Here is a 27,693-nt window from a genome sequence, read left to right as displayed (position 1 = left end):
ATTAGAAATATCTTTTTAATTAAAATAAATCTTTAAAATCCCTTTAAAAATACATAACATTGAAAATGTTAGCAATTGATATATTTATCTTTTATATACTCATTCTATGTATTAATTATATACCTACCAAGGACAACTAATAACTGTTAAAATTAAGTAAATCTTAAATATATTGCTAATTAAAAAATTGAATTGTGCTTCCAATATATTTTAATTATTTTCCTTTTTAGTACAAACTTAACTTCTACAACTATTAAAATTACATAAATCTTAAGTATTGTAAAAAAGAAATATACTAATAAAAAAGGTAATAAAATATGTCTTCAGAATAATCTGTGCGATTACACCTCCACAACAGGACCAAGTGTCCCTGACAAAACCCCTAATGCATTTCCCATGACAGGTCTATGGTCAATGCAGCCAGTTTAGATGGCTGAGAGGACCGAACCGGCAATGACAGCGATTTCTCATGTTAGACGTGCCTTTTTATGTGGCTCGGAAATTAAAGTAATCATTTTTTATTGCGCGAACAAACAAAGGCATTATACTTTACAGCTCTGGCTAAGAGGGAGAGATGACAAACACAATGCAGAGGGAGAATAGAGACGACCACAAAATGCACTGAAGGACAATTGAGTGCAGAAATATGGCCAAAAGCCGGAGAGAAACTAGCAAGCGGATACGCTGTCCAAACAGGCAAGCCAAACCAAACCGAACCGAAGCAATTCAGAAATATCAGCGGGCACCAACAGAGTTGTCAAATATAAGTTTAAGAAATATATACAAACAAATTTTTAATTGCAAACTTTTTAAAAATACATGAAATATTTGTATCAATTTAAGAATCTACGTTTATTTTTAAGCCATTTCGACAAGAATGAATGCAATTTCAGGAGTCTAAAAGTATGTAGGAAGTAACAGTCAATAACCACTGTACTTCTGAGATTAAAATATATTGTTGCATGCTTTTAGACACATAAAATGTAATTTAAACTTTATTTTAAAACCCTAGTTATTTGTAATGCACCCTCGAATATGGTTTTTAAATTTTGGGAATGTCAAAGGTGTAAAAATATTTAAAATAATCCTTGTTGCTGAGATTATTAATAATTTATATACTTAACTTATATATTAAAAGAGCATTACAACCATGATTGTTTTATATTTTTTAAATGACAAAAGGAGAAAGAAATCGTATTGTAAAATAAAATATATAATTTGTACTTCACCTGGGATCAAGAGGGTTAAATTATATCCTTTAAAAATAGCTGGCAATAGCTAGATAATCTTGAAATTGGCAGCACTGTCCACTAAACGTAACCAGCCGGGGAGAACGGATGGACTTGGGCTTGGACTTGGACCCGGATCGCCAAACTCCCCACTTCCACCCTGAGTTCCCAGTATCCAGCTCGATGCTCGAAACTCGGACGCGACACCACTCGACTCGCACTCTCGACGGGCCAAGAACAAAGACTTTGGCAGCTGCGACAATGACAGCGGCGAAAATAAAAATATGTATACTCAAACATACGCAGAGCCACCCAACCAGCGCCCGCCATTGAGAAAATTGCATTAAAATCTATGGAGTGTGCATAGAAAGCGGAGGATGTTCCGCCCAAAAAGGACCAAGGACCAAGGACTAGGGATGGTGGTGTCGGAGTGCCGGAATGTTGGATAGTTTCAGTTTTTCGGAACTACGAAATGGCGAATTCGTGAAAAATTAAAGGAAAAAGGATATGACGCCACATTGCAACATGAACGCAAAATTGCAATTTTATTATATTTTAACAATGCACTTCGTTACGTGATTCCCGCCAGGAATTGCCACCCTTCCCTTCCCCCGCCGCACACCACTTTACTTAAAGCCAAGAGACAAACTCTTACCTTTTCTCCTCCTCTGCAGATAGACAATATAAATACATATAGACGACAGGGTTTTTTATTTCGGTGGTTTCCCTGATGGTTTTATGCATGCAATCTGAATGGAGGACAAATTCACAGTTAACAGTCATATTTTATTGAGTTTTTGTGAATTGTAGTCATAAATTCATTTAGATTGTGCACGAGGAAATGCATTTCGCATGCATTTGTTGTGAGGCAAATGTGCTCTCGGAGATTTATTTCGGGTCGAATATATGAAGACGTGTTGCATAATGTATGGAAAACATAACTAAGAAAAGCTTTACCAATAATTTTCTAAATATTTTTACATATTTTTTTCTCTAAGATAACAATTAGAACAATAATATGATATTTTAAACTTTATTAAGAGGCACTTCCAACCTTTTATTCAACGACGTGAGCTTAGACAAGCTCTGTCGCTGCTCAAAATATTTTGCCTAACATTAATTGCTCGAAATGTCTCTTACAAAACTGATTGCAGGCTGTCGGCCAAAGAGTTTTCTTCTCCCTTTTAAATGCCAAAACAATGACAGCCGTAAATAATACGTATTTTCCGTACTGGCCTGCCATGGCTTCTTGTGGTTTGCCCTGCTTGCTTTTCATTTGCGCTGGAAAAATATTATTTACACTTTATGATTTCTTTATTTAGCACTAATTGCTGCCTTTATTTTATGTTTTAAGCTCTGAGCTTGGCCTTTGCCTTTGGCCAGTGAAATAAAATGCTTGAGAGGCGAAACCCAGTAATAAGAATAGGGAAAACAGGTCAAGATGAAAGGCAAGACAAAGGAAATAAAGTGAATGAGATGGAAAACTTTGACAAAACAGATAACATTTTTCTAGCTGGTAATAAATTTAATTAAAAATGCAGTACGATGATTTAGATGGAATAAAAAAGGGTACTTTCAATATACAATAGCAATAGACTAATTAATTTATATAAAACCGCTTTGAAGGGAGCCGACTTTTTGACAGCTGTCAAAAACAAAGCGTGGTCCTTCGTGACGGATTCTCAGACAACCGAGTGATCTGCAAAACACATAGATACACTGAGGCGCACACACACGTCCATCCTCAGATAATATCAAAAAGTTTTCCCTTCCTCGGATTTATTTTTATGCCTTCTGCCTTAGCATATGCTTGTTTATGGCTCTTGGCTCCTTCTGCTTTTGCTGTGCTTCTGCTTTTGTTGCTCGGCTGCTTTTCTTGAGCGTGTAAAGTTTATTTTTGTTACTTATTATTATTATTCCGGCGCTGTTCCTTGGGTTGGTCCTTCCCCGCCTTATTATGCGCCAGTATCCAGTCGCCGTCTCCGTTCGCGTATGTGTGTTCTTATTTTGCGTAATTAATTTCGTGCTTCGAAACATCTGCAGCTGGATTTTTACTGCATCCGAAATTACGCATACGCCCCATGTAATGCAGACTTGATGGTCTGCTTTCAGCTACAGCCACAATTTTGCGCGAAATGTATCTGCAAACGACTTCGTGTTTGGCTTAAAGCGCTACATACCCGCACAATAAAAATGCCAATTTGTTGAGCAAAATTTAAGGCTGTAAAGAAATATTTGCCAACTAGACAAGTCAGCCAGCGCAGACATTGACACAAGGAATTCTTGCGAATTTCATAGGCAAAGTACCGTGAACGAAACTCAACTGCACCACACGGCGTATGTGCGATGCGCCGCAGAGAGCGTTGGTGGATTGGGAATAGGAAGTTGGAAAACTGGGAAACCTGGGAAACCTGGGAAAACCGCAGAAGACGACTCCGCCAGTAGACGTTCCACTTGAGCAGTCGCGGGTAGTTTCGGCTATATGACTTTAGATAGATTCTTTTGTGACCTCATATTTAAAAAGTCTATTACATTACTAACTAGTATTTGTAATGAAACATTTAACTAAAAATATAATCTAAAGGAACAGCTAATTGAATTTATTTTTAACGTGCATTACTAGCTTTATTTTCATTGTATTCAAATAAATGTAATCTTAAGGAATAGTTGTTTAAATGTTAATATATAGTTAAAACCCTTTTCCATCAGGACATTCTTAGTAGCCAAATAAGATTTACAGTTTTTAAAAAATATACAAAAATATGTTGTACCATTTATCAGAATAAAATAGATACTTATCTATTTGGTGTCCTGATGCTACAGGTACATTTACTTTGATAGTCAGACACATAAGACTCACAAGTCTTATAAGTTGTTGTAAATTAACTTAACAATAACATTTTTCGGTACCTCTAACTATTTTATAAAATAAATACACTTATTATAAGAGTTTTATGTTGTGTGTGCTAACCTAACCGAAACACTCTGAATATCTCCGGTAACCTTAGAAATGTTTATTAATTAATTAACCACGTTCTTCGAGGCTGTCTTATTTACTTTAATTAAAAACTAAATAGCTTTCCATCATGCCCAGTAATCCCTTCCAGTGAGATCTCCTCAGACAGTCACTCAATCCGAGCATTTACCTGGCTCAACTTAAGTTCCATCTGCAACTGCATTTGCCTATGTGCCACCGCAGTGTCGCGACGTCGTTGCAGTGTAAACAAACCGCTGGGAAATGGGTAAGAAATGTGGGGGAAATGGGGGCAAAAGCGGGCATAAGGCTGAAGGAAAACTGCCACTATTTACAGGTAGCTTTCCCCGGGAGATTCGCCAGAGCTGCTTATGCAGCAAAGAAAACTTCTCCTTGAATTCTGGTTTTTTGGTGTTTGCTCCGAGGGTGAATCTTTTTCAGCTCGACTCGCAAACTGTGAGCATAAGCTGAAAGGTGAGTGCCGCAAATCAGAAGGAAACTTGCCAAGCGGCAACAATTCTCAGGATAACTAATCCACTCACACACTTCACACTTCAATTTCCGCCTGGTTTTCTTACCTGTCTCATCGCCGGTGAAAATTCGAAGTTGTTTGTTATTGCCGCTCGTTATTGTTGCCATGTTCCATGTCGTTTTCCATTTCGATTGTGTCACTAACATGTTGCGCTCCCACAGGCTAAAAGGGGGCGGGGCGGGGGCTTGGGTGGGCATGTTGCACGGTGGGCGTGGCAGCGGCCAATGATTTGAGGAGTGCGCCCAGGCAATTCCACAACGGGCACGTATGCAAACAGTGGCCAAAAAGTGGGTGTGGCATGCCAGAACCTCGAAATGGGAATGTGCCAAACTGTCGGCTGCAATTTTGTCGGCTGGTGGCTCCAGAAAAACGCATAAACAGAAAAAAAGCACGTAAGAATTTTAGAATACTTCTTCGACCCAAAGATACCCAGTATTTAATGAATTATATTTGGGATCCTAAGCAATAGCTTCAAAAAGATTAATTCATTTTAATTAAAATATATTCCACATTGCTAAAAAAAATACAAAATAAGGTGGCTTTAGATAGCTGTTGAAAATAATGAACGATATTGTATATTCGAATTGATGATTTAAATTTTTAGCTCAGTACATAAAGCTTCTAATAAATATAAACAAAATATCTTTAAGTGTGTAACGCCATTTATTGATAATTCAGTATAGTACCTACGACAAAACTATATAGTATTTAATATTTTAAGGTAACTGTTAAAGGATATTCACTTGGTTAACCTGGTTCACCTGGTTAATATTCAGAGATTTCTGAGTTTACATACAGTACCATTACCTATTGTAGTACCTTGCCAGTTCTGAATACCAACCCTTTCTAACCCTTCGAGTACTGGGTACACAGGCATTGTAGCCCAAAGAACTACAATATGACAAATTCAGATGCGTATGTCGTCTCCTTGGGCTTCTGGCAGAGTGAAGAGAATAATGGCCGTGCCCTCAGTACAATTTCCGTAGCATCCTCGTTGCGACATTCGAACAAAAAAAAAGAATCACTTCGGGCGAATGGGAGGCAGGGCTGCAAATCTATGCCTAACTACAAAGTAAGCAAAAATCGGAACTGGTTGCAGATTGAGCTGTTGCCAAAATTTCGAGGATCCACGACTAGGTTACAGCCTCAAGGGTGAATACTGAAGTTGTCGATGGAAATGCATCGAAATTGGGACCAGATTTACAGATACTTTCATTGAAATAGGACATTCCAATTGTAGGAAGTCTTTTGGTCTTCTACTCAACTGCTTTTTAATAATTTTAAATTTTTTTCATCTAATAAATATTCTTTTCTCTGCATTCTTCTTTTCTAACACTTGCATGCCATGTTAATCTATTTGGACATCCTGAAATATTCCTTAAGGGCAAATTATTCAGGACCCAGAGCAGCCACCCCAACTTAACACATTTATAATGTCCGGTAACGTTATGAAAATGCATTTTTCGACTGTCCCCACGACAATGAGAAACGGGAACAACAGCGCGAAGCCGAAAAAACCCCCGACTTCTGGCATAAAATATCACACGTTGAAAACGTTTTTCGCAGCATTTGTGTGGCATTTAATTAAATGCATTTTTATTTTTTTTAAATTCACCCAACGTCACATAAAATATGCGAACAAAAAAAATGGCAGGGACCACAAGAAACAGGTGTGAAGCAGAGACAGTGCAAAAAGGTGTTAATGGTGACTATGAAATTCCATTTGCATACACACCCAAGTTACAAAAAATAATATACGAGAAGCATAGTTTCTAAAAAAAAAGCGATAATTTTTAATGCAATTTTACCTTTTTTCCAACGTTGGAGTCTGCGTTTTTTGCCCACTTTCGGCTAAGTAATGGTAATTAGGCGTGGAAAAATCCATTAGCCCAGGCCCGGTCGGATATAGTCGCCAGAAACAGAAGGCAAAGCCCTTCCAGTACTAATTTGGACTATTTAAATTTGAAAATTGCCAGCTGATACTAAAAAAACACCAACAATGCAATCTTAAAGTTGCTAAAATCAATGGGTCAGAAATATATTATAGGCTAAGTACCGCAAACATCTTTTAGCAATTCTGAAAATGAATTAGCATTTGATAAGTGAAAAAACGTCACATATTTACATACATGGCCCACATAAATAAAAATTTCCGACAAATGCATATTTTCGTATGCTTAGCTGGAATTGTAGGTAATGACTCGGGAGCTCCCAAATATCATTAAAAATATAAATTTCAACAAGAAAGGTTTTGTGTTACTATGTTCTTGATCAAAAATATGGTCCCATAGAATGTTAAAGACTGTTTAAACATTTGCATTTTGGATCACCTAATTTACAGGGAGCCATTTTAAGCACAAAACCGTTTAAGTCCCTTATATTTCTGATATATTTAGTACAACTTAATATTTTTTTATTATTAATTTTATAATCTTAAACTACTTCTGCGGCCACAGCCAACGCAACATGACAACTTCGAACACGAAATGTATGCATAAGCAGATGACAAAGGCGTAAAAGGCCAACACAATGACCACGGTGATCTGAAGGCTGTGTTGGATGTTCTGGCGCGTCTCCTCCTGAATCGACTCCACGGTGGACTTTCCAAAGTACAAGGAAACCACGGCCAAGGTGATTGCCGTATTGCAGATCCACACACAACTCCTCTCGAAGCGATTCATGGTGATGCCGCCGACGTTACTTTGCCAGGGTCCCGTGATCGGGTTGATCATGAACCAGCTGACATGCAGTTGCTCGATCCGAAGTCGTAATCGCTGACACCACGTGTACTTCGGGGTCTTTCTGTAGGAGCCCATCGTGAAGTATTTGGAGCGCATGAACTGGGTGTGACCCCGCTCTATCCAGCTCTCGACCAGGAACAGCTGCTGTACATTCAACTCCAGATCTACGACGGTGATGGATCGACAATACCACGAGGGGTACCTTCCATTCCTGCCGATACCCAGAGCCAAACGGGTGGGTATATAGATATTCCCCCGCGGAATCATCAGCTTGTTGGTGCTGTTCCTCAACAATTTTGGATGCCCGGGATCCTGGGTGATTTGATACGAGGTCTGCGGTCGGTTCGGTGACTTGAAGTAGAACTTTATGTTCGACGTACTGCCCGCAAACTCCTGACCTCCAGTGACTATTACGAGAAGGATCTCCGATCCCTTACCGTGACCGTGCCAGCGGTCCGTTTTTCCTTTCGGCGTTTCGCAATGCAGAATACTTGGCTCCCTCAGATGGGCAGTGATAATATCCGCATTGAAAATCCACTTAATAATTATCATTAGGAAGAGCATCAGGAAGATGAGCAGCATGGTCATGTTGTACAACAGCACGGGAATGGGTATGTGCTCCACAAACAGTTCCGCTGAGATAGGAAAGATCCGAGAAGACAGAGTGCCTAGGGTGTAGCAGGTGCACTGAACGGAGGTTCCAGAAGAGTGCTCGAAGGTGGTGGTGCAGTAGTCCTTGCTCCAGCCGGGATCCAACGAACGGTTCTTCCAGAAATTGCACTGGTATATCTCCAGAAGAATCGAGTAGTTCAGAAACCGCGTTCCAGGAATTTCCTCCGGCTCTTCATAGTCGTCGTCGTAGTGCGCTTCCCTTTTTATCCTTTTCTTTTTAGGCTTCTTCTCCGTCCTCAGTTTCTTTCTGTATCGCACCTCACCCGGCCTGTGAATGGCCACATAGGCCCGACTTCGTTTACAGGAGTTTGCCATCCAAATGCGTTTGCCTACCATTTCGGGGGTTATGCGACAGGCCCGCTGTCGTATCTGACCCAAAGTTGGCCACCTGTGCATCTTCATCTTGATATACATCAGCTCCGAACAACTCACTATTCGCACCGCCAACATGGCCTTTTGGTTCAGCGTAAGACTATATATGTGGATCTCCGTACTATTTCGAATACTGCCGTTGGCCACCCACTGCGTGAAGAACTCATCGTTGAACTGGCTAATGTTCGTCTTGTACACTAGAGGATTGTTCAACTCAGCCTCCTTAGCGCTTTGAAAAAACCTAGTGGGACTGTAGGCGTGCACGATTAGCACACTGGTCTTCGAGGGCAGGGGATCCGGGTACCACCAGAAGATATTGTGGTGGTTTTGCTGCGAGATGGTCTGAAACAGAATGGTGCTGTGATTCAGGCTGGCTTTCAACTCGAGGAGGAGCTCTTTAGAAAATTCAATAACGTGTATACTGTCTATTGTCTCCATAACGATGTCCTTGGCATTGACCGTTACCTCCGTGACATTTATCTGGAAGATGAAAATATGTTGACTATCGGGAAAATCGATATATATTCGAAAAAATGTTTTTCCGAAAAATATATCGATAGCTTGAGATAACATTTTAAAATTTCGATGAAGCTACTATTTGAAACAAAACGATAATTTTTGATAAAAACTAAATTATAACGATGAAAAAAGTTAGCGATCGCATTTACTATACTTTAGACGCTTACATCTCAAGCTCATCATATCGATAAGACTCTACCTGGTACGCAATGCCGCCCACTTGGACCGACAAGGCGTCATCGTAGGGATGATGTCGTTGGGTAGCCACGACGCCTATATAGTAGACACACTTGTACAGATACCAAGTGTTCATCATCCAGCTGTTGATGCGCAGCAGGATCAGGGGATCAAACTCGATGGCAAAGTGCCTCTCGTAGTCGAGCTTCTGCAGGTTCAGGCACTCGGGATTATATGGCTTGCACATGGCCACCGAATGGTGCTCCGTCTTCTGCCCCAGCACCGACATGAAGAACATATGACTGGCCGTCAGCGACTGGTAGGCATCCCGATGCAGCCACTCGCGCTCCTGGACGATCTCCTGGAAGATGTCGCTCAGTTGGCTGAAGATGTCCGCCATTAGGGTGGCGCCGCGGTAATCGACTGGCTTCAGTTTCCCCATAATGTGCGTGGCCAGCGAAGTAAGCTGCTCCAGCTGGGAGCCCGTGTGGGCCACCACCTTACTTACATACGAGTAGACCTGACGTCCGTCACCCGTCGACCTTATCAAATTTGAGGCAGCTAAACTCGCGACAAAGGCCCTATTCCATTCGCCATGTAGCAGCAATTGGGTCACATTCTCCATTACATAGTCGATCTTACTTCCAAAGATCCTATATATTGGAATCACTATTACGCGGGCTGTGCGGTCCACACACATATCGATGTTGTCGCAAATCGAGATCATCACCTTATTGGTGGCTGGTAGGGTCACTTTAATCCTTTTGTACGGAACATTCGAGGCGATAACCCCGGTTTCCGTCTTGTAGCGAAAGGACAGCGGGGCGTAGTGCGTCTCGAAACCCAGGCAACTGATTTCGAAAATCGTCATGCTCTCCAGACCAAAAAATGGGGAGACTCGGCAATCTCCCTTTTGAGGACCGTCGTTTCGGCGCAGCGTATAAAAGGCTTCCACCCACCTCTTGTTCTCCATCTCCATCTTCAGTCGAATGGCTAGACGGGGCTCTTGGTGGTGAAGAATCAGATACTTGTACCGCGATTCTAGGTGGGGCTCCTCTCCCTCCGGCAGCACCCACCACTCATACCTCTTAATCTTGTTAGGACAGTCGTCGCATTTCGGGATCAGATGAACACTTTCGATGGGGGCATAGACGCCCAGATCGCAGTTACGACGGCATAGGATTTGGGGAGTAAATGACTTCATGGTGGTACCCCTTACCACCTGGGAAACGGTCTTTCGATTCTCCGGGTCGATTCGCGAAGCGACGGTCAAGGTGAAGTCGTAGTCGGCGTTCGGCTTGAGGGCATTTGCTGGTAATCTTAAGGAGGGCACTAGGAATAAAATATATAATTATATAACCTACAATGTGCTGTGACTTAATATAATCGTACAAAGATTTTATTGCATTCACTGGCTTATTAAATAAAATATTAACAAGATTAATTTTTTAAATTTTACAGTCAATAAAATTCGTAAGTCTGTTTAAATCGTAAAGACCTAATTACTCCTGGTTGTGCAAAAAGAAGTATGTAATCTAAAGTCGTAAAATTTATATTTACCCCTCAGTACTCACCCTCTGACATATATTTTTTGCAATATTTGTTATCTGGATCGTCTACACTGCGACAGCTCCAAAAGAAATCCTTCGATTCAGTAGATTCCTTCTTTTTTATCCTGTCCTTGCTAATGGACCCATCGAGGGAAATTGGTTTTCGTACGTCGACCTTCCGTCTCTCATTGCCCTTGATTTGAGGTTCAACTTGGGGGGTTCTGTACGTCACATAGCACTGGAAGAAGATCAAAGAATGATGGGTTATACATTTCTTCTAGAGCTTGACCACTCACACGAGCTACCGTAAAGAAGTCATTTATTTTGGCTTCTACTCGTAACAGAAAGACTTTTGTTCCTTGAGGATTTTTCCGGAATTTTAGATGGTACGGCAGTAACTTTAAAACAAGTCCTACTCCCTGTGCCTGACCGAGAAATTCTGTGATACGAAAGTATAATATTACTAAAATATCTGGTGATTATTTAAGTTTTAATCTTTATGATGTTAAGGAAATAATTTGGAAGGCGTAATAAAAAAAATAATTCCATGAAATGGAAATAAAATTAACTTACTCTTCTCACGAATATCGTAGAATAACCATTTCACATTTTTATACTTCACTAGGGGACACTCATCACCTATAGTTGCGAAGAATTCCACATGACCCCAGGGAGAGAGCACTACTGGTTCTTCGGGGTTCTTGCAGAATTCTAAGTTCAAAGAGGGTAGGCAGGTCACATGTGGGGGACTCCGCACTCTAATTCTCGTACGCACCACATGTGTCAATAGCCTCCGCCTGTCTTTCATGGAACTTACTTCGGCGATAATGTATTGGTGTTTCGTACTGTAGAATGTAGCTGTGCTGCGGTAATAATAGCAACGTCTATATTTAAGTCGATAGCCATGTATGCCATACTTTCGCAGTACAGCCCTTAAGTTTGTTGTATAACTCCAACCTGTATATTCGACATCGACGGCCGTATCGATGTCATTGATTAAATAATCTTTGGTATCCACCGTAATGTTGAGCACGAAATTGTTCTTGCCCAGTCTGGGCAAAGTCGTGAAAACGTAATATTCTTTTCCATATACCAGTTTCGATTTGATATACAAGTGTACATGTAGGCCTCGCCTTCTAGGCCTATTAGGTCTACGATCTTTCTTAAAGTAGCTCTCCAGTGGCGATCGGTTTTTCAGGCAGGGTAATTTAAAGTAGTCCTCTGTTTCATTTTGAAACTCTGATGAGTTGGGACTCTCGCAAATTGAGCTTTTGTTATATATGGGATACCAACGTTCCTCAATTTGTGGAAGTGAGATATTTCGATGTACTCCCTTATTTGTTTCGATTTCACTTTTCGCCGTGAGGTTTCGACTATCATAGTCCTCTAGGACCGAAGATTCAAAGGTTTTATTAACAAGGTGTTGCCATAAATTCGGATATCTATTTTGTTCTTCATTATACAAATCATCCGGTCTTAACTTTTTACTTATTCTAGTGGGTAATATATAGGGGGTGTTATCATAATCCCTAAAACTAGAGAAGTCGTAGCTTTGATTTAGAACGGGATCCCATAAACTCTCAATCCTTTTTTGTTCCTCTTCGACAGCTAATTTTCTTTGACTGTCGTCTTGATCTCTTCTTGATCTTAACATTTTACTTAACCTAGAGGTTTTGGAGGTATACCGAACTTCTGCGCTCCTCAGTGATTGAGAACTTCCGGTGGAAAGATTGTTACCCTTCAGGAAGGTTCCGTCCAATAATGCCATTAATGGGGCTCCGTCGTTTTCCATGATCAACATTAGCGATATCGATGTGGTCATGAGGTACAAGAACAATTGCATAGTTCAGACAAGCGGCTCGATACATAGATCACCATTTTGCTCACTTCTCTCCATTTTCGATTTAAATTTGACTCAAGAAGCAAGGTGTAAGAATCGCCTGATGTGGCAGGGTAATTTAACCAGACCTGTTCTTCCATTTGTATAATTGCATAGTACTCGAACTGGGAATGTGTGGTTGACAGGCGACATGACATTTTACCGCAGAAAATTCGTTTTTCTTGTTGGATTTTTGTACCTTTTTTGCACTGCCCTCTTGTTTGCCTTTTTCCTGTTCCTGTTACTGTTGTTTTTGTTGTCGTGTCGCTGCCTACATAATTGTTTTAATTAATTGCGAATTGTGCATGCAAAAAGCATAAAGTGCACTTCAAATGTGTGAAAAGGAACAAAAGCGTGAAAGGCCTTTCTGCACAGCTGGTAATTTATTGACCACAATAGCATCCAGAATCAGCGTCATCAACAAGAGCGATTACAGAACAGGCTTAACCCCAGCCAGAAAGCTCATCCTCATACCCATCCACACCTCCATCTCCGTCCTGGATCCCATTTCCATTTCCATTTGCACAGTCCATATAAATCAAATGAAATTAACTGAGAGGGAGCGAGCCAACGACGAGCAGCAAATAGAGTGTTGAATTTTTATAAACCACAAAAACAACGAGCATTGACAATAGACAATCATACTTTATTTACTATAAACTTCACACATGCATAGTGTTTTTTATGCCAGGAGGTTGGGGCACGGTGCTGGGGCAAGACAGGGCGACAATTTCTTAAATTGTTCGAACAAATGAGAATGGAATAGAAGTAATGGAAGCCAAGGAGAAACCCATTTGCAGGCGAGCGCACGTCGCATAAAAAATAAGGCAGCGGAAAAAAGTGGAAACTGATTTGGTCCTTCGAAATGTTGTCGACATACTCTTGTATTATTCAAGTCAAGGACCAGGGAATTTTCGAAGTTGGTGCTATGGAATTTTGGTTTATGATATGTTATTAATCCTTTCATTCAAGATGATATTTTTTTTTAATTTTTAAAACATTTGACCTATACATATTATTTTTAAAATTTCCTTCGAACAAGTGTCAAAAATTTTAACATTTCCTTTATAGCTTTAAATTAAAAAAAAAAGTAATATTATGTTTTTAAAACTAGTAAGTTGTCTACGATATAAGCCTTATCCCATATACCCCTCCAAAAGAAGTGTATAAGAACTTTAACAGTAAAGAAAAAACTCGAGCAGAAAAAAAAGAAAGACCAACTGCGAGTCGGGTGGCTGGGGTTTGGGTTTGGGGCCTGATGAACCGGCGGACTGAAGGACGGACGCACGGAGCTCCAGTGGAGGACCGCCAAGTTCAGCACTTTGGCGCGTCAAGTGCTTTTCATTTTCCGAGCACGTCGCCGCGTCATAAAACAAAAACGCATGAAGCGCAACGGCAAGGCGAAGCGGGGCATTCGGGCACGTTTAGCATATATATTTTCACACTTGCAATCATACTTTAAGCAGAAAAGTACACTCTCACACACGCCGAAGTTTCACGGTAGAGATGGAAGCCTCTAAAAAACTGAAGAAAACAGATGTCTTAAGAACTGCAAAGAAATGTGTATGAGCTTGACTCGAAAAAATAAAGAAATAAGTCAACAATATTTTCTTGAAATCATAGATAAGGCCTAGATATATAAGTCAATTAAAGAAAGGCCCCTTTCTAACAAGACAATTTGATGATATCTAATCAATATATAATGGTTTTTCTTGATTAAGACCATGTACCTTTTCTATGCTAACCCCCTTTTAAAGGATTTTCCACATTTGAATAGTTTTTGAGTCCCATCCCTAGCTCATCTCCCACTCATGACACTGATACCAAGTTTGGGGTTGGGCCGGGACTTTCTCGTATCTTCATTTTCACTCGCAACCAAAAGCCGTGCCATAAAAGTGCGTCGGGATTGTCGCCAAACTTTTGCTTTCTTTACTTGCTCTTTTTTACCCTTGTGTTTGCCTTCGTGGGTGTGATGATAATAATTTCAAGAGGCATTCGACTGGGGCGTTTATCTTTGCTTTTTTTTCGGTTCTTCATGGCGGCGGCTTTCGGTTAGGCTTTAATTAAAATGTCATAGACCCCGTGAGCGCAGCTTAATTACCGAGAATGATAAAATTTCATAAATAATATACTTTTCGGATAAATTAATATTAATGCGAGCGGCTGGCAGGCAGGCTGAAAAGTGTCTCGCAGTCGTCTAATAGATGTCAGCTCTGCTGACATTATTAACTGGATCGACTTATCACTTGTCGCCGGGGAAGGGTTGGGCACTAAAAGGATTCTGCTAGATGTGCCATAATTTCTGACACTAATGACAGATAATGTTTTCCGAAACTCAGTACATTAAATATTCCAAATGCGAAATAGTTGCGACGCATGTCATTATAGTCCCCGGAGAAAGTTCAAAGCGCCGTGGAGCTCATCATCCCCGTCTCCAGCCCCTTTATTATCATCGCCGGATTGGCATCCAATGCTTAATGGATCTGAAAGCAGCGTGAAACCATTCTGCAATCCTTTTTGTACCCATTACCCTGCGAGCTCATCCACTCCATCCATCACGTGGCTGAGAACTCTTTATGCTCAAAAACTTTCCGGCTGGAGCTTTTTCGATGGCCCCAGGGCACGGGGATGGCTGAGGATGGTGGTTTGTTTTGGCCCGGTCGGTTCCGGCGGTGACGTCTGTTTCGGCCACGTTGGCAACTTTGCGTGCGGTTTGTCCCCGGTCCGAAGTTCTCGGCCCCTGCGCCCTTTAATGATCCATGCCGCAAATGAATTGCAGTCCAGTTGCAATTGCTGCACTTGATTTGCGGTGCGACTTAATGGTTAACAATTATCTGGTGGCTTTCTGGGGGGCTTGGGGGAAGTTCACTGTTCCTGAAGTTGACACTAAGTGTGCGGCAGTTGGCACATTGACCAGATTCAAGGGACGGTCAACCAAATGCCCCAAATTAAAGCAAACTGGGGTGGAGAGCTAGGATTTTCACTAGGCAGAAACTTCTCAAAGTCCAGTTGAATGAGTCTTCTTAAGTCGTTAGATGCATTTTTATTCTATTCATTAAATAAAAAGTATAACACATTCATTTTACAGTATTTCTTTTTATCGAACAAAAAAACTTTGAGTCATTGAGACTTCGACTTAAAGAAAACATTTTATGAGCATTTATTTTTTCTATATCGAATGAAACTACATCTTATAGAGACTAAGAGTTTCAGTTCCAGAATATATTTTTTAGGATGGTAAACTTAATCTATTTTAAACGATCATGATTTCTTTATCTTAATCTTATTACGCCCCTTATCTCATAAACGAACTCCTTTTGTGAACTTAACCACTGATTGACGGACATCCCTTTAGATTTATCGGTCGCAACTAAGCCACGAAAATGTGTCAGCGACAATTACAAGAATCCGGGACCGCCGTGTACCCGCACGCGGCCACGCCCACTCCATCCGCAGCCCCTTCCGGAAGCCCATCCTCAGGCAGCACAATATCAATTATCGGGCTTCAAGTGTCGCTCAAGTGTCACGTCAAACACCAACACAAAATACGAGCAAAGAGCATCGGGCATCGAGTATCTAGCATCGCGAGCACACATGACAATCCAGTTTCCGCCCCCGGGATATCCTGGCTGCACTTTCCCACCCAATACCAATCCCAATCCCAATCCCAATCCCATCAGGATATGCTCCTTTATCGCCCGCCCCACAATACGTGTATGTAAGTAACGTTTTGCGCTTTTGACTTTGATTGATTACAAAAGCAATTGAGCATATCGTCACGCTGGCTCAGAAAAAAAAAATAATAAGAAATCGGGCCAAGCGAGGCAAACAAATTAACATAAATAAAAGAGGCCAAAGAACAAAATTTTCATTGACAGCTTCCGGCAGAAGGAAAAGCGGAGCGCAATTAGAAGAATCCAACCCATCCCCCGAATCCCACCTTCCAATTTTAATGGGCAATGCCTTGTAATTTTCATTAGGGCGCCTGATTTTCCAAAATCGCTTATGGCTGTGAGATTTCCATGGGGAACTTCTTCTCAGACAGGCCTGCCATTAATTAGCCCAATTGAAGCGGGCCCAGCGACACCCTTTGAAAGGCTAATGAAAATAAAATTGCAATTACATTTAATTGATAAACTAATCAACAAAGGTCGACAGGCGTTGATTGATGGGCTTTCTTCTGCTTTTTAGATTGTATGAAAATATTTGGGCCGTACCTAATGAGGCCTTCAAACGTTAAGGCAGTTGAAAAGTTTTAAACTTTTTGACATCTCAAATTAAACTTTCTCTTCGCTTCTTTTTCTGTTATTATATTCAATCATTTGTTTTATACCAATCATAAGATAGTACTATTTAAAAATAGTGAAATTATCACTCTACAATGTGGTAAAAATACTACAAAGCCCCATACTTAAAGCTATCTAAACTTTAACAGTATGTTTCTTTATTAAAGTTGTTCTGACATGGAAACATAGAAACCATTAAAGAAGGATAATAAAATATAAAATAATTTATTCCAATTTTTCAAATAGTTTATTTATTATTAATATCCATTTACTTAACGTTTTTGGAGTTCGGAATCCAATAAACCCACCGAACTTCAAAAGGACACCTTTAAGGCAGCTCTCTCGAATAAAATCCAATGTGACGCACTTAGAGGACTGCTACGGCATTAGGGAACACACATACGTGTGAAGCGGTAACTTGATGTGCGGCAGTTGCAGCAGTTTGCCTTTTGCTTTACTTTTAATTACCAACTCAAATTACACGCGCAGACAGAAGACAGACAGACAAAGGCGGAACAGCTGTTTGGCTTGTTCTTGGCCAGGAACCAAGCCCGGGGAGAATCGGTGGAGAGCCGGTGGAGAACCGGAGGAGAATCGTCGTTCCAGTATCGCAATCGCAGAACTCGGGGCCCGGAGTCCAAAGGCAACCGCAGAGCCCGACTTGCTACAGACCCACCGACTGTCTGCAGACCATCGTTTGCTGCACATTTCATTACAATGCCATTGTATTCAAATCCTATTATAAAGCGTAAAACACTGGGGGAGTGGGCGGAAAAGGGGAGTGGCGGCAGGACTTCATGTTTGCAGCACGTTTCCACTTTCGCACTTGGTAAACATAAGTTGCCCACGCAGACACACACACACTCACACTGGCGAGGAGATTGCGTCCCGTCCGCCACACTCCATAAAATAATTACCAACACCAGTGCAGGAACAGGAGTTCTAGTCGTACACTCGAAGAAAAATTAAAATCCCTTTTAGATATTTTGTACAATTGGTATCCAAACAAATCAAACCTTTTTTTTGCTCAATAAAACATTATATAAATAATATGGTTGATTTAAAACGAAGTATTTTTTTTAAGCTGGTGTAATTTTTAAAAACAGACTTCAAATAACTAATGAATATTTAAGATTGTTCATAATTATGGGGCATAGATAAATTTCAATAAAAATAACGTCAAGTGTACCACCAAAAGTAAGGTACTTCCAATAGTAATTTTTCTTAAAAATGACTAGCTTATTAAAAAAATATAGGTACACATTATTTATTTGGAAAACAGAAAAACTCCTACTTCTAAAATTGGTGGTGAATTTCCCATTTGTAGGGACTTATTTTTATGAGTGTACTGAATCTACCAGAATGGACGAAAAGTGGGTGGTGCCGAGAAGGAGGTTCATGAAGCCGGAAGACTTCCATTACAAATGCCGCGCACCCAGCTTGGAAAATTGAAAAGAATAGAGCGAGAGGGAGAGTCCGAAAGCGAGAGAGAGACAGAAAGAGCTACGAAAGGAGCAGAAGCCACAGTTAGAACCGATGTGCTTAACCCATTACTGCCTGGGTAGCCAATTAAATAAATATAAGCGGTCCCAACGGACCAAATTGGATTTTGGCTTACAGTTGCAAACATTCACTAAAATGTAGCAAAACAATACCAGAAATATTAACTCGGATTTTACGTATATGTAACAAAAACAAATTCTTAAAATGTAATATTATTTATTGATTCGAAGTGAATTTTTTTTTCCTAAGCAGCAATGCCAGCAGATTTGCTTATCATGCCGGCTGCCTTGGAAAAATGGGAATTTAGAGTTTAAGGTCAACAATCGTATTTCTTATCAAAAATGTCTCAGCACGTGTTTAGTAAAAATATAGTGTTGATAGTGCTAATCGAAAAATAAATATATTTTTCAGAAAAGCTTCTTGAAAAACGTATGGTTTTTAAAAACATATTAATCTTACCAAAATATTGTAATGACACTTAAATTCAATATGGTAACAAAATTAGTTTTATAAAGACATGATTAATTTTGGAATCAAATTAAGTCAGTATCAGAGAAAATCGAAGAAAAAAATGTCATTGTTTAGAATTGATTTGTAGAAATTCCAAACCCCATTGCCCTGTTTTTCGACCAGAGTTTAAGTGCATGCGATCGGAGAGAAGTGAGGATGGGTCACCGCAACATTTGCTGCGACGGCTGTGAGAGGCGCGACTTCCGGGGTCGCCGCTACCGCTGTTTGCGCTGCGTGAACTTCGACCTGTGCGGCGATTGCTACGACAGGCGGTTTGAGTCTCCGGATCATCACACCGACCATCCCATGCAGCTAATCCCGGACCCGGATGATCCGCAGCCGAGTCTGCTGCTCAACGGCGAAGTGCCGGAAGTGGTGCACCTGCCCAATTGCTTCACCTGTCCGTATTGCGGAGAATTCGGCCACACGGCCAAGCGGCTGATCGAGCACGTGTGTGGACGCCATCGCCTGGCCGAAGGCTATGTGGTCTGCCCCCTGTGCGCCGGACTGCCGGCCGTCGAGCTGGTGGCCATTCAAAATCTGTCGGGTCATCTCCTGCTCAACCACATCGATCACGCCAACTTCCTGGAGCCGGAAACGCCGCCCCTGCGAAGGACATTCAACCGGAGTCGCAGCCGCCGACGCCGCTTGTTGCAGTCGCAACAATTGCAGCAACCCAGCAATGTGATCCTGCAGCTCGACGCTGCCCCTTGGAGCCCCACCGATCCCCAGCTGCCCCCCAGCATTTTGGTCGATCCGCCAGAGGAGCAGACTCCTTCCAGCCCGATCATTGAGGAACCCCAGCCCAAGGAGCAGCCCGAGCGGTATCTTTTGCTGCAGTGGGTCGCGCAGCAGGAAGTGCGCTGCCAGCAGGAAACGGAAGTGGGCGGAAGTCGACGACGAAGACACGCCCTCTTCGCCGAGCACCTGATAGTTTCCATGCTGTGCAGCGAGGAACTGCAAATGCCCGAGGAGAGGGTCCGGAATCGGGATCAGCGGCTCGGCCTGTCCAAGGTCATGTCGGTGATGTCCTTGCCGTGGACAAGAGCCTGGCAGGCCACCCAGCTGGGCGGTTCGGAAGGCGAGGGATCCGGGCTCCAGGGAGCCACTAAGCCAGAGATTCTACTGGCCGACGGGCGGGAACAGCAGGCGAAACCGGAAAAGACTCCGGTTGAGGAGGCCATTGATTAGGTGCCACATGGCCAATTTTGTCTATGTTTTTATTTCCCAGCATGTTGATCCCGATTTGTGGTTGTGTTTTTATTTCAATGCCAGAAACAACAAAATTTTTGTGATCATTTTGGCCTATATTTATACTAAACTAAAATGTTTTAAGGTGAAAACAAGGTGGAGTGTTGAATTCTGCAACCCAAAGTTTTTAATTCCTTGCATTTGTACCCGAATTTGATAAAGCTGCTGGTGACTCAGCAGTTGCCTAAAATGTCAGTGAAATGTTAGTTTGATTTATTTCGAGAACAAACATGGCGTGGTAAATGACAATGTATGGCGCACATCGGTATAATAATAAGTAATAAATAATACATATATAAAGGATTGATACATTAACCAATCATTTAATGTACATTTATATTTATTTTTCTTTTTGAAAGAACCTTAAACTGTTTTTGAACGATAGGTTCCCGCTCACATATAACAACAAATGTGGGTGTTTGTAAGATCTTTACAAATTTTGATGTAAGAGGACTTGAAATGTGTGTGAGCTCTGGATCAGACTTTACCAAAGGCTTAAAAATTCATCCTAACTGTGGACGCATTAAAATGAACGGCAAATAAACAAGACTGTAAAAAGAAGCATTTCCTTGTGGTGATTTTAAATATTTTTCTCTTTGCAATTAGGAAATTCATTAAGCTTTTTGTAATCAAAGTCTCATAATTTTATTGGTAATTTCAGTTCTAGGCGTTGTGTTTCTTGGGTAGTAATCAGCTGTTTACCAGCCCTGCTGTTGCTGCTGCTGATCCCCGAATCCGCCACCGAATCCACCTCCAAAGCCTTCCTGTTGCTGCTGTTGTTGGCCACCGAATTCGCCACCGAATCCACTCTGCTGTTGTTGTTGCTGATCTCCGAATCCGCCACCGAATCCACCTCCAAAGCTCTCCTGTTGCTGCTGTTGTTGGCCTCCGAATCCGCCACCGAATCCAAAACCATCCTGCTGCTGCTGCTGTTGTCCGCCCCACTGGGGCACTGCAGCCGCCAGGGCGAAGAGTGCCAAGAAAAGGATCTGTGACAAAGGGAATAAGAATTTAGTCCTCTTCATATTCCATGATGAAAATATCTTCAAGAGCTCACCAAGAATTTCATGTTGCTGATGCTTTGGCTGATCTAGCTGGTATGAATGACATTTTCAGCCGCCTCGGCTCTTTTATACTCTCCCGCAATCTCATCTGTGTCGTCACGAACCCAAATTTTGGAATGTCCAGACAGACCCAAAACATGCCATTAAACTTGACCCAAAAAATTTCCATGCGTCTGGGGTTCCAATGTTTGAGCACTGATAAGAAAACAAAGATCAAGCAAACAACCCTTCAAAATCCAGCGGGGTCTGGTCTCAATCCTCAATAGAAGATTAGAAATGTTAAGATTAGAGAGAGCACTTTATCGAGGATTGCTTTAAAACTGCTTGCGTTATATTTCCACGCATTGAAAACGTGCCAAGGGTTATGTACTCTCAAAATATAATGAATACAATTTGAAAATAAATAAAAGCGATTCAAATACACTTACTGATAACATTGAAGCCAGACTTCCTTTTTCTTAACTTGATCTCAGTTATAGATTTTTCTCACATAATTTATTTCGGTTTCTAAGTGATATATTTGTTAGAAGTGGATTTAATTCATATTTATCGTAAATAAAAAAGTCATTAAAAAAGAACTTTATAGTTTTATTTGTATACCCTTGCAGAGAGTAGTCAGAAATTCAGATCGTATAAAGTATACACATTCTTGATCAGCGTAACTAAACGAGTCAATATAACCAAGACCGTCTGTCTAGATCAGAATAAAAGCTAGAGTTTTCAAGAGATCGGATGAAACTAGCAAAGTTAGCTGTTTTTAAGCTATCTGGCGACTATAATCTGTAGCTACAATGCTAGCCTATGTTTTATTTTTAAATGCTAATAATTAAAATTAATCTTGTTTAACTCATATTTTAATTCATAAAATTGCAAGGGTATTAAGACTTCTGTTCTCGTTTATTATTAATATAATCGCTGTTAGTGTTATAAATATTTCGATAATGTTAAAGAAATATTTATATTTATTGGAATTAATGAACGGTTGTAAGAGTTTCAAGGTAAACAATTTGTTGTATCCGTTATAATTCCGCCTAAAAGGATGCTTTTAAATTCCCAAATAAGTCTTCGCCAAAATGTATTCTATGGGAAATTTTAATGGAAATCACAAAGCTTTCACTCGGCGCTTGGCTAATCAGTTTCGAAATAATCAAAACAAATTAAGAAAAAGAAAGATCAGGCTAAGGGTCTTCATCCCTGATCACCAATCAGCTCTGTCAAAGATGTGCTAGAATTTTGTCATCTCATCTCAGACAATTAATCTAGCAACGACAAATAAATTCAGCTTGGGGTATATACATAGATTTCGATTGGAAATAATAAAAAAACAAAAACAAAAATGGAATTTATTACTTTGTTTTGGGGACGGACGATGCAAACAGTCCACCGGTCGCTATAAAAGACCTGATCGCCGACTATTAGTCAGTTAGAACGCTTTCGACGTTGTAAACAATTAATCAATCAAAATGAAATTCTTCGTAAGTTTTTCAAAGTCAAAGGATTTTGGTGGACAAGAGCCTAAGGATTGTCTTCCTCTTCTTTCCTTGTAGATTGTCTTCTTCGCTTTGATCGCTGTCGTCTTCGCTGGCTATGGCCAGGGAGGACACGGGCAGCAAGGTTTTGGCCAGGGAGGACAAGGCCATGGAGGACAAGGCCAGGGAGGACATGGCCAGCAAGGATTTGGACAGGGAGGACACGGCCAGCAAGGATTTGGCCAGGGAGGACAGGGCCAGCAAGGATTCGGCCAGGGAGGACACGGCCAGGGAGGACTTGGCCAGCAAGGATTTGGACAGGGAGGACACGGCCAGGGAGGATTTGGCCAGGGAGGACAAGGCCAGCAAGGATTTGGGCAAGGTGGACACGGCGGACACGGAGGACACGGCGGACACGGCTACTAAAAAAACCAATTTAATAAACAAACACTAAAACTAAAAAACCCTTAAAAAATTAGTTTTTAATTTTAAAACATTTAGTTGTCCACCTTTAATTTTTTTAAGGATCTTAAATTACATTTCGAAGCAATATGAATGCAATATGGTACTCCCAAATTAAATGATGTCTTGTTAGATCTGTAAAACAATCTCAAAAGATGAAATGCAAATATATAAGACTGAGATCTGATAATGCAGTACATTACATATTCAACGAACTTCCATTATCGGCAGATTAATATATGAAAAACGTCGGTATAAATACAGCGGGTTTGCGTATTGATATGCGCATTTTGAAGATCAAGTAGAATGAAAGTGCTAGTAAGAAAACACAGCTGTTCTGCATACAACATTTTTTCAATATTAATAAAAATATTTTTACAATAGCAAATATTTTTAGTTTACTTGGCGGTTTCGCTAGCTCGAAGTTCCCATAATGAGTTATACGAAGGAAGCGGTGGTGGGTCTTACGAGGAAGGAGTTTTTCATGGATCATACGGCAGGCCAAACCACTTAGGGCGCTGGCCACAACCGGTACATTGGAACCAACCGGGATCCTGGCAACATGCGGGCAGCTGGCAGGGACCAGGAGGCTGGAACAATCCCGATCCCTGGCGAAGTCCTGGAGATGGGAACCATCCAGGTCCTTGGCAAAATCCTGGAGGCTGGAACCACAACAACCCCGGTCCTTGGCGAAATCCCGGACATTGGAACCGTCCGGGTAGACTACCTCCTGGTTACCCTGGTGGGCAAAATCCCGGTGCTGGATATCCAGCTGGCCACCATCCTTTCGGTGGATCCCTAGGAATCGGAAAACCGGATACTGTTAGTGAAAGTCCCAGCCATGGAAATAGCGGTGCCAGCCACGGACAGACCAACGGGAATATTGGTAGCAAGTACGAGATCGTTGACTTGAAGGCCTCATCATCTTAAATAATATATTCGGTTTGTAGGAGTCAAACTAAGAATTTTCAGCATTAAAAATAAAGTAACATTATATAAAAAATGTAACTAAAATATCTTTTAATATAGTACACTTGGCAAATAAAAAGGTTTAGTTGAGTATAAAACCATTTTTTGTTTACTGTACACGGTATTTTAAACAAAGTAATATTTTATCCTTACACTTCTTATCTTAAAGCGCCGGACAAAATTGTGAATATAAGAAATCCTTTATTTTGCACTGTATAATAGTATAATATTATTTTGTTACTTTTTTTACCAATCTTTGTTCGATATATATAAATATCAAAGCCCGACTTATTCTTCTTGTTCTCTTTATACAAAAACAAAATAAAGTACTAGAGAAAATTTGTATTTTATTTTAAACAGTTTTGTTTTCAGTATCTGTCAACTAATGTGTGCGATTGCTGTTTTTCAGACACTTTTTCGATTATAGATCTGCCCTATCAATATTCTCCGTAAGACCGCTTTGTTCCAAGAGTCAAAGCATCACTCAAAATGAGATTACTGGTGAGTTGGGAGCAATACTCGGCGATTGCAGAGCCAGAATTTTTCACAAGCAAAATGTAATTTCACAAGCAAAATTTTAAATTTCAGCTAATCATAGTTTATGTCTTGGCACTCTCTTCTTGGATCAAGGGTCAATGGACTGGTCACAGAGGACAGAGAGCAGTGAGGAGCGGGACTTACTCCCTAACGCCTTCCATTGCCGTGAGAGGTCATTCGCATACTGTCACCCCAACGGGAAAAGCTCTACCCATTGTCTATGTCGGAAAGGGGTTATCAACTCCCATACCTATTCCCACCTCCTCCGATAAGGTCCTAACCATTCCTGGCTCCCAAGACTTTTTACCAAATTCCGCTCCCAACAGTGAATGCTCTGAACTGGTTTCAGTTAGGGGAGGTACCATATTGATCCCCGGCGCTGGAGGTGTCCTACCAGTTCCCGGAAGTAAAGGTGCCTTGATGATTCCCGGCTGCATAAGTATAGCTAACTTTCAGAACCGGGACAGAGTCATCGCCTCTTCTGCAGACGTTTCCATCGAAGGCAGCAGCAAATTTGGGTCGAGAAACCCTGGTGACCAAAAAGCCGGCAAAAGTAAATACGAAATCATTGATTTGAGGAGTTCCTGAAAGTTATACTATACTTACTATGTATTAAAAAATGTAAACTTCTGTATTTCGTTGATGTACATTTTTTACAGACTTGAAGAATTGTTAGTACTTGTACGTTTATTCTTTGATAAGATGTGGGAAAAAATATGTATTTTGGCTGTCATTGCTATTTAAAAATAAATAAGTGTTCTCTAAAAGATTTTTTTGATAAGAATTTATGAATTATTAGTGAAGCTGTTCTGTGTGCTTGAAAACTAATTCAGCCCAAAAGAATACTGTAAGATCAGCAAAGATGACACTAAGAAAAATTCTGAGCAGTTGTTAAACTATGGCAAGTAAAAATCACAAACCTTTTAATCGGGGCTTACCTAATCAGCTCCGAATTAAGTGGAAGATCACGCTCAAGGTCCCTTTTTTGATAGCACAAGGCTAAGTCGGTGTTTGGTCAAATTATGTCGTCTCATCGCATGCGAGTAAACATCAAAACAAAAATTTTAATATTTTGTTTTGGTGGCGGAAGCTGCAAAGAATCGTCATTTTGCTATATAAGACCATCCGATCGACGTTGAATTAGTTAGAACACTTTCAACCGTGTACACAATCAATCTACTAAAATGAAATTCTTCGTAAGTTCTTTATATTCCTTGAGGATATTATCGTGGCCAAAGCATAACATTTCCTCATTTTTGGTTTTGTTATAGATTGTCCTTTTCTTCGCCCTGATCGCTGTGGCTCTTGCAGCAGGACGTGGTCAGCAAGGCGGACAGGGTCAGCAAGGATTCGGTCAGGGAGGACGTGGACAACAAGGAGGACAGGGTCAGCAAGGATTCGGTCAAGGAGGACGTGGACAACAAGGAGGACAGGGCCAGCAAGGATTCGGTCAAGGAGGACAGGGTCAGCAAGGATACGGTCAAGGAGGACAGGGCCAGCAAGGATTCGGTCAAGGAGGACGTGGACAACAAGGAGGACGAGGTGGTCAGGGACGTTACTGAACAGATTGACTTAAAAAAGGCATCGAAAAATAAAGTTCTAAAAGACATTCTAACCTTAATCTTTGCAATATAATTTATTTGTTGTTGTCGTTTTCAAAAGGACCAACCGATTTTATTTCATTTTTAAAGTTTTTCCATTAGAACTCTTAAAACTTAAGCTGAACGGCAGCTCTGAGTAACTGGTATTTGGTCATAACTTAACTAAAAAAACCAATTTTCGTGATTACGACCAAAATTGTTCGAAATCTGATGTTTAAAAATGGATCCGTCGTTTTTTATTAGGTTCGCAAATGTTTTCCTATTCGGCAACATATTTCACAATTTTAAAGCTTGAGACAACGCTGTACAAACAAATATACGATTTCCAAGAAAAGTACAAGATAAGATTGTTTACTCTTGTTTTATTCGAGCATAACAATTTTGAAAGACCGTGACGACTTATTTAATACATGTAGTTATAGAGTTTGTTCTGTTTACAAATGGATCAAGAAAAAATTTAAGCACACTTATCATCTTTTGTTTTTATCGGTTTATTCACGCGAGTTAAAATAAAAATTTTTACCTTTTCTGTCTAAAGTAGATGTTTGTATTTCTCCCATTTAAAGCACTTATAAATAAAAAAATTGTTATTATCATTTTATAAAAGAAGAGTATTTAAGAATTGTCAGAGCCTACTCATTATTATGCCTTATAAGACAAGCGTGAAGAAGATAGCTCTCATTATTAACAAAATGAAACTATTGGTGAGCAGTCAAAAGGAGAAAAAACAAAAAATACATCTTTAATAAATGGGTATTACATATTTATTTACAGATTCGAGTTTTAGTAGCTCTGTTGGCATTTTGTTTGTCAACGGCCCAAAAATCCGAGAGCTATGAGTTTACTTCTCGGTTGTTTTGTACGAACATTGATGGAAAAAGACATTGTGTTCCTTGCTCGTCTTCCAATGGAGTTATAACTTGCGTACCCAGTGCCATTAGTGCTTCAATTCAAAGTTCTGGATTACCAAGCAATGGAAACAATGGAATTGAAGTGGGATCAACGACAGGCAGTGCTATAAATAATATTCATGCGCCTGGAAACAGATACTATACGGGTGCTTCTGCTCAAAGCAATGGACTCCAAGGTTCTGGAAATATCAGACCCAACTACGGTAGTAATATACTCGTAGGTTACTCACCCATTTACGACCATAACATAAATAGTGGTGGAAGAATACTCTCTCCAACTCTCCAGCCTATTGGAAACAATTATTTCTTGAATTCCTCTCAAAGTCGGGGATTTCAAGGTAATGCTAATGGCGTTTATAATCACAGAGGAAACATAGAGAACGGCGGATCAGCATCTCCATATGACAGTTATGTTGACGGCCCTGACAACATTCCCAGTTTTGATTAAAACCAACGATTGTAAAAATAAATGTTTGATACAAATT

The 27,693-nt window shown here is 40.6% G+C and overlaps 5 protein-coding genes across 6 annotated transcripts; 3 read left to right on the top strand and 2 right to left on the bottom strand.

Moving 5' to 3' along the window:
* Positions 1–7,173: 7,173 nt before the first annotated feature.
* On the bottom strand, positions 7,174–12,609 carry LOC119547557. Its single transcript, XM_037854457.1, has 5 exons — positions 11,340–12,609; positions 11,063–11,205; positions 10,791–11,004; positions 9,239–10,548; positions 7,174–9,000 (listed from the first exon to the last, which is right to left on the bottom strand). The coding sequence occupies exons 1-5, from the start codon at positions 12,607–12,609 to the stop codon at positions 7,174–7,176; spliced, it is 4,764 nt and encodes a 1,587-aa protein (XP_037710385.1).
* Positions 12,610–18,984: 6,375 nt separating this feature from the next.
* On the top strand, positions 18,985–20,242 carry LOC119546824. Its single transcript, XM_037853416.1, has one exon. It carries the CDS (start codon positions 19,101–19,103, stop codon positions 20,133–20,135), a length of 1,035 nt encoding a protein of 344 aa, XP_037709344.1. The 5' UTR covers positions 18,985–19,100; the 3' UTR covers positions 20,136–20,242.
* Positions 20,243–20,751: 509 nt separating this feature from the next.
* On the bottom strand, positions 20,752–21,374 carry LOC119546825 (heterogeneous nuclear ribonucleoprotein A1). The gene is made up of 2 exons (XM_037853417.1): positions 21,253–21,374; positions 20,752–21,184 (listed from the first exon to the last, which is right to left on the bottom strand). Exons 1-2 carry the CDS (start codon positions 21,262–21,264, stop codon positions 20,894–20,896), a joined length of 303 nt encoding a protein of 100 aa, XP_037709345.1. The 5' UTR covers positions 21,265–21,374; the 3' UTR covers positions 20,752–20,893.
* A 1,228-nt stretch (positions 21,375–22,602) lies between these two features.
* LOC119548370 lies at positions 22,603–23,203 on the top strand. The gene is made up of 2 exons (XM_037855588.1): positions 22,603–22,734; positions 22,807–23,203. The coding sequence occupies exon 2, from the start codon at positions 22,847–22,849 to the stop codon at positions 23,180–23,182; it is 336 nt and encodes a 111-aa protein (XP_037711516.1). The 5' UTR covers positions 22,603–22,734; positions 22,807–22,846; the 3' UTR covers positions 23,183–23,203.
* A 1,353-nt stretch (positions 23,204–24,556) lies between these two features.
* On the top strand, positions 24,557–25,399 carry LOC119547667. 2 transcript variants are annotated; one of them, XM_037854622.1, is made up of 3 exons: positions 24,557–24,660; positions 24,748–24,969; positions 25,023–25,399. In XM_037854622.1, the coding sequence occupies exons 1-3, from the start codon at positions 24,649–24,651 to the stop codon at positions 25,023–25,025; spliced, it is 237 nt and encodes a 78-aa protein (XP_037710550.1). In that variant the 5' UTR covers positions 24,557–24,648; the 3' UTR covers positions 25,026–25,399. The 2 variants fall into 2 exon arrangements, with proteins under 2 accessions (XP_037710550.1, XP_037710549.1); XM_037854621.1 differs by having other exon boundaries at positions 24,748–25,399.
* Positions 25,400–27,693: the final 2,294 nt, after the last annotated feature.

The sequence above is a fragment of the Drosophila subpulchrella genome, chromosome 2L, assembly GCF_014743375.2.
Source record: "Drosophila subpulchrella strain 33 F10 #4 breed RU33 chromosome 2L, RU_Dsub_v1.1 Primary Assembly, whole genome shotgun sequence".
NCBI lineage: Eukaryota > Metazoa > Arthropoda > Insecta > Diptera > Drosophilidae > Drosophila > Drosophila subpulchrella.
Note: the sequence above shows the minus strand (reverse complement) of the source record. Positions and strands in the feature narration are given on the sequence as shown.

Bases quoted from the DNA above. Each gene is read 5' to 3' on its own strand.
- LOC119548370 (XM_037855588.1), top strand. From the start codon at position 22,847: ATGGCCAGGGAGGACACGGGCAGCAAGGTTTTGGCCAGGGAGGACAAG.
- LOC119546824 (XM_037853416.1), top strand. From the start codon at position 19,101: ATGGGTCACCGCAACATTTGCTGCGACGGCTGTGAGAGGCGCGACTTC.
- LOC119547557 (XM_037854457.1), bottom strand. From the start codon at position 12,609: ATGCAATTGTTCTTGTACCTCATGACCACATCGATATCGCTAATGTTG. The intron at 10,549-10,790 runs GTGAGTACTGAG...TTTTATTCCTAG, and splicing joins CAAAAAATATATGTCAGAGG to TGCCCTCCTTAAGATTACCA. The intron at 9,001-9,238 runs GTAGAGTCTTAT...TTCATCTTCCAG, and splicing joins TGGGCGGCATTGCGTACCAG to ATAAATGTCACGGAGGTAAC.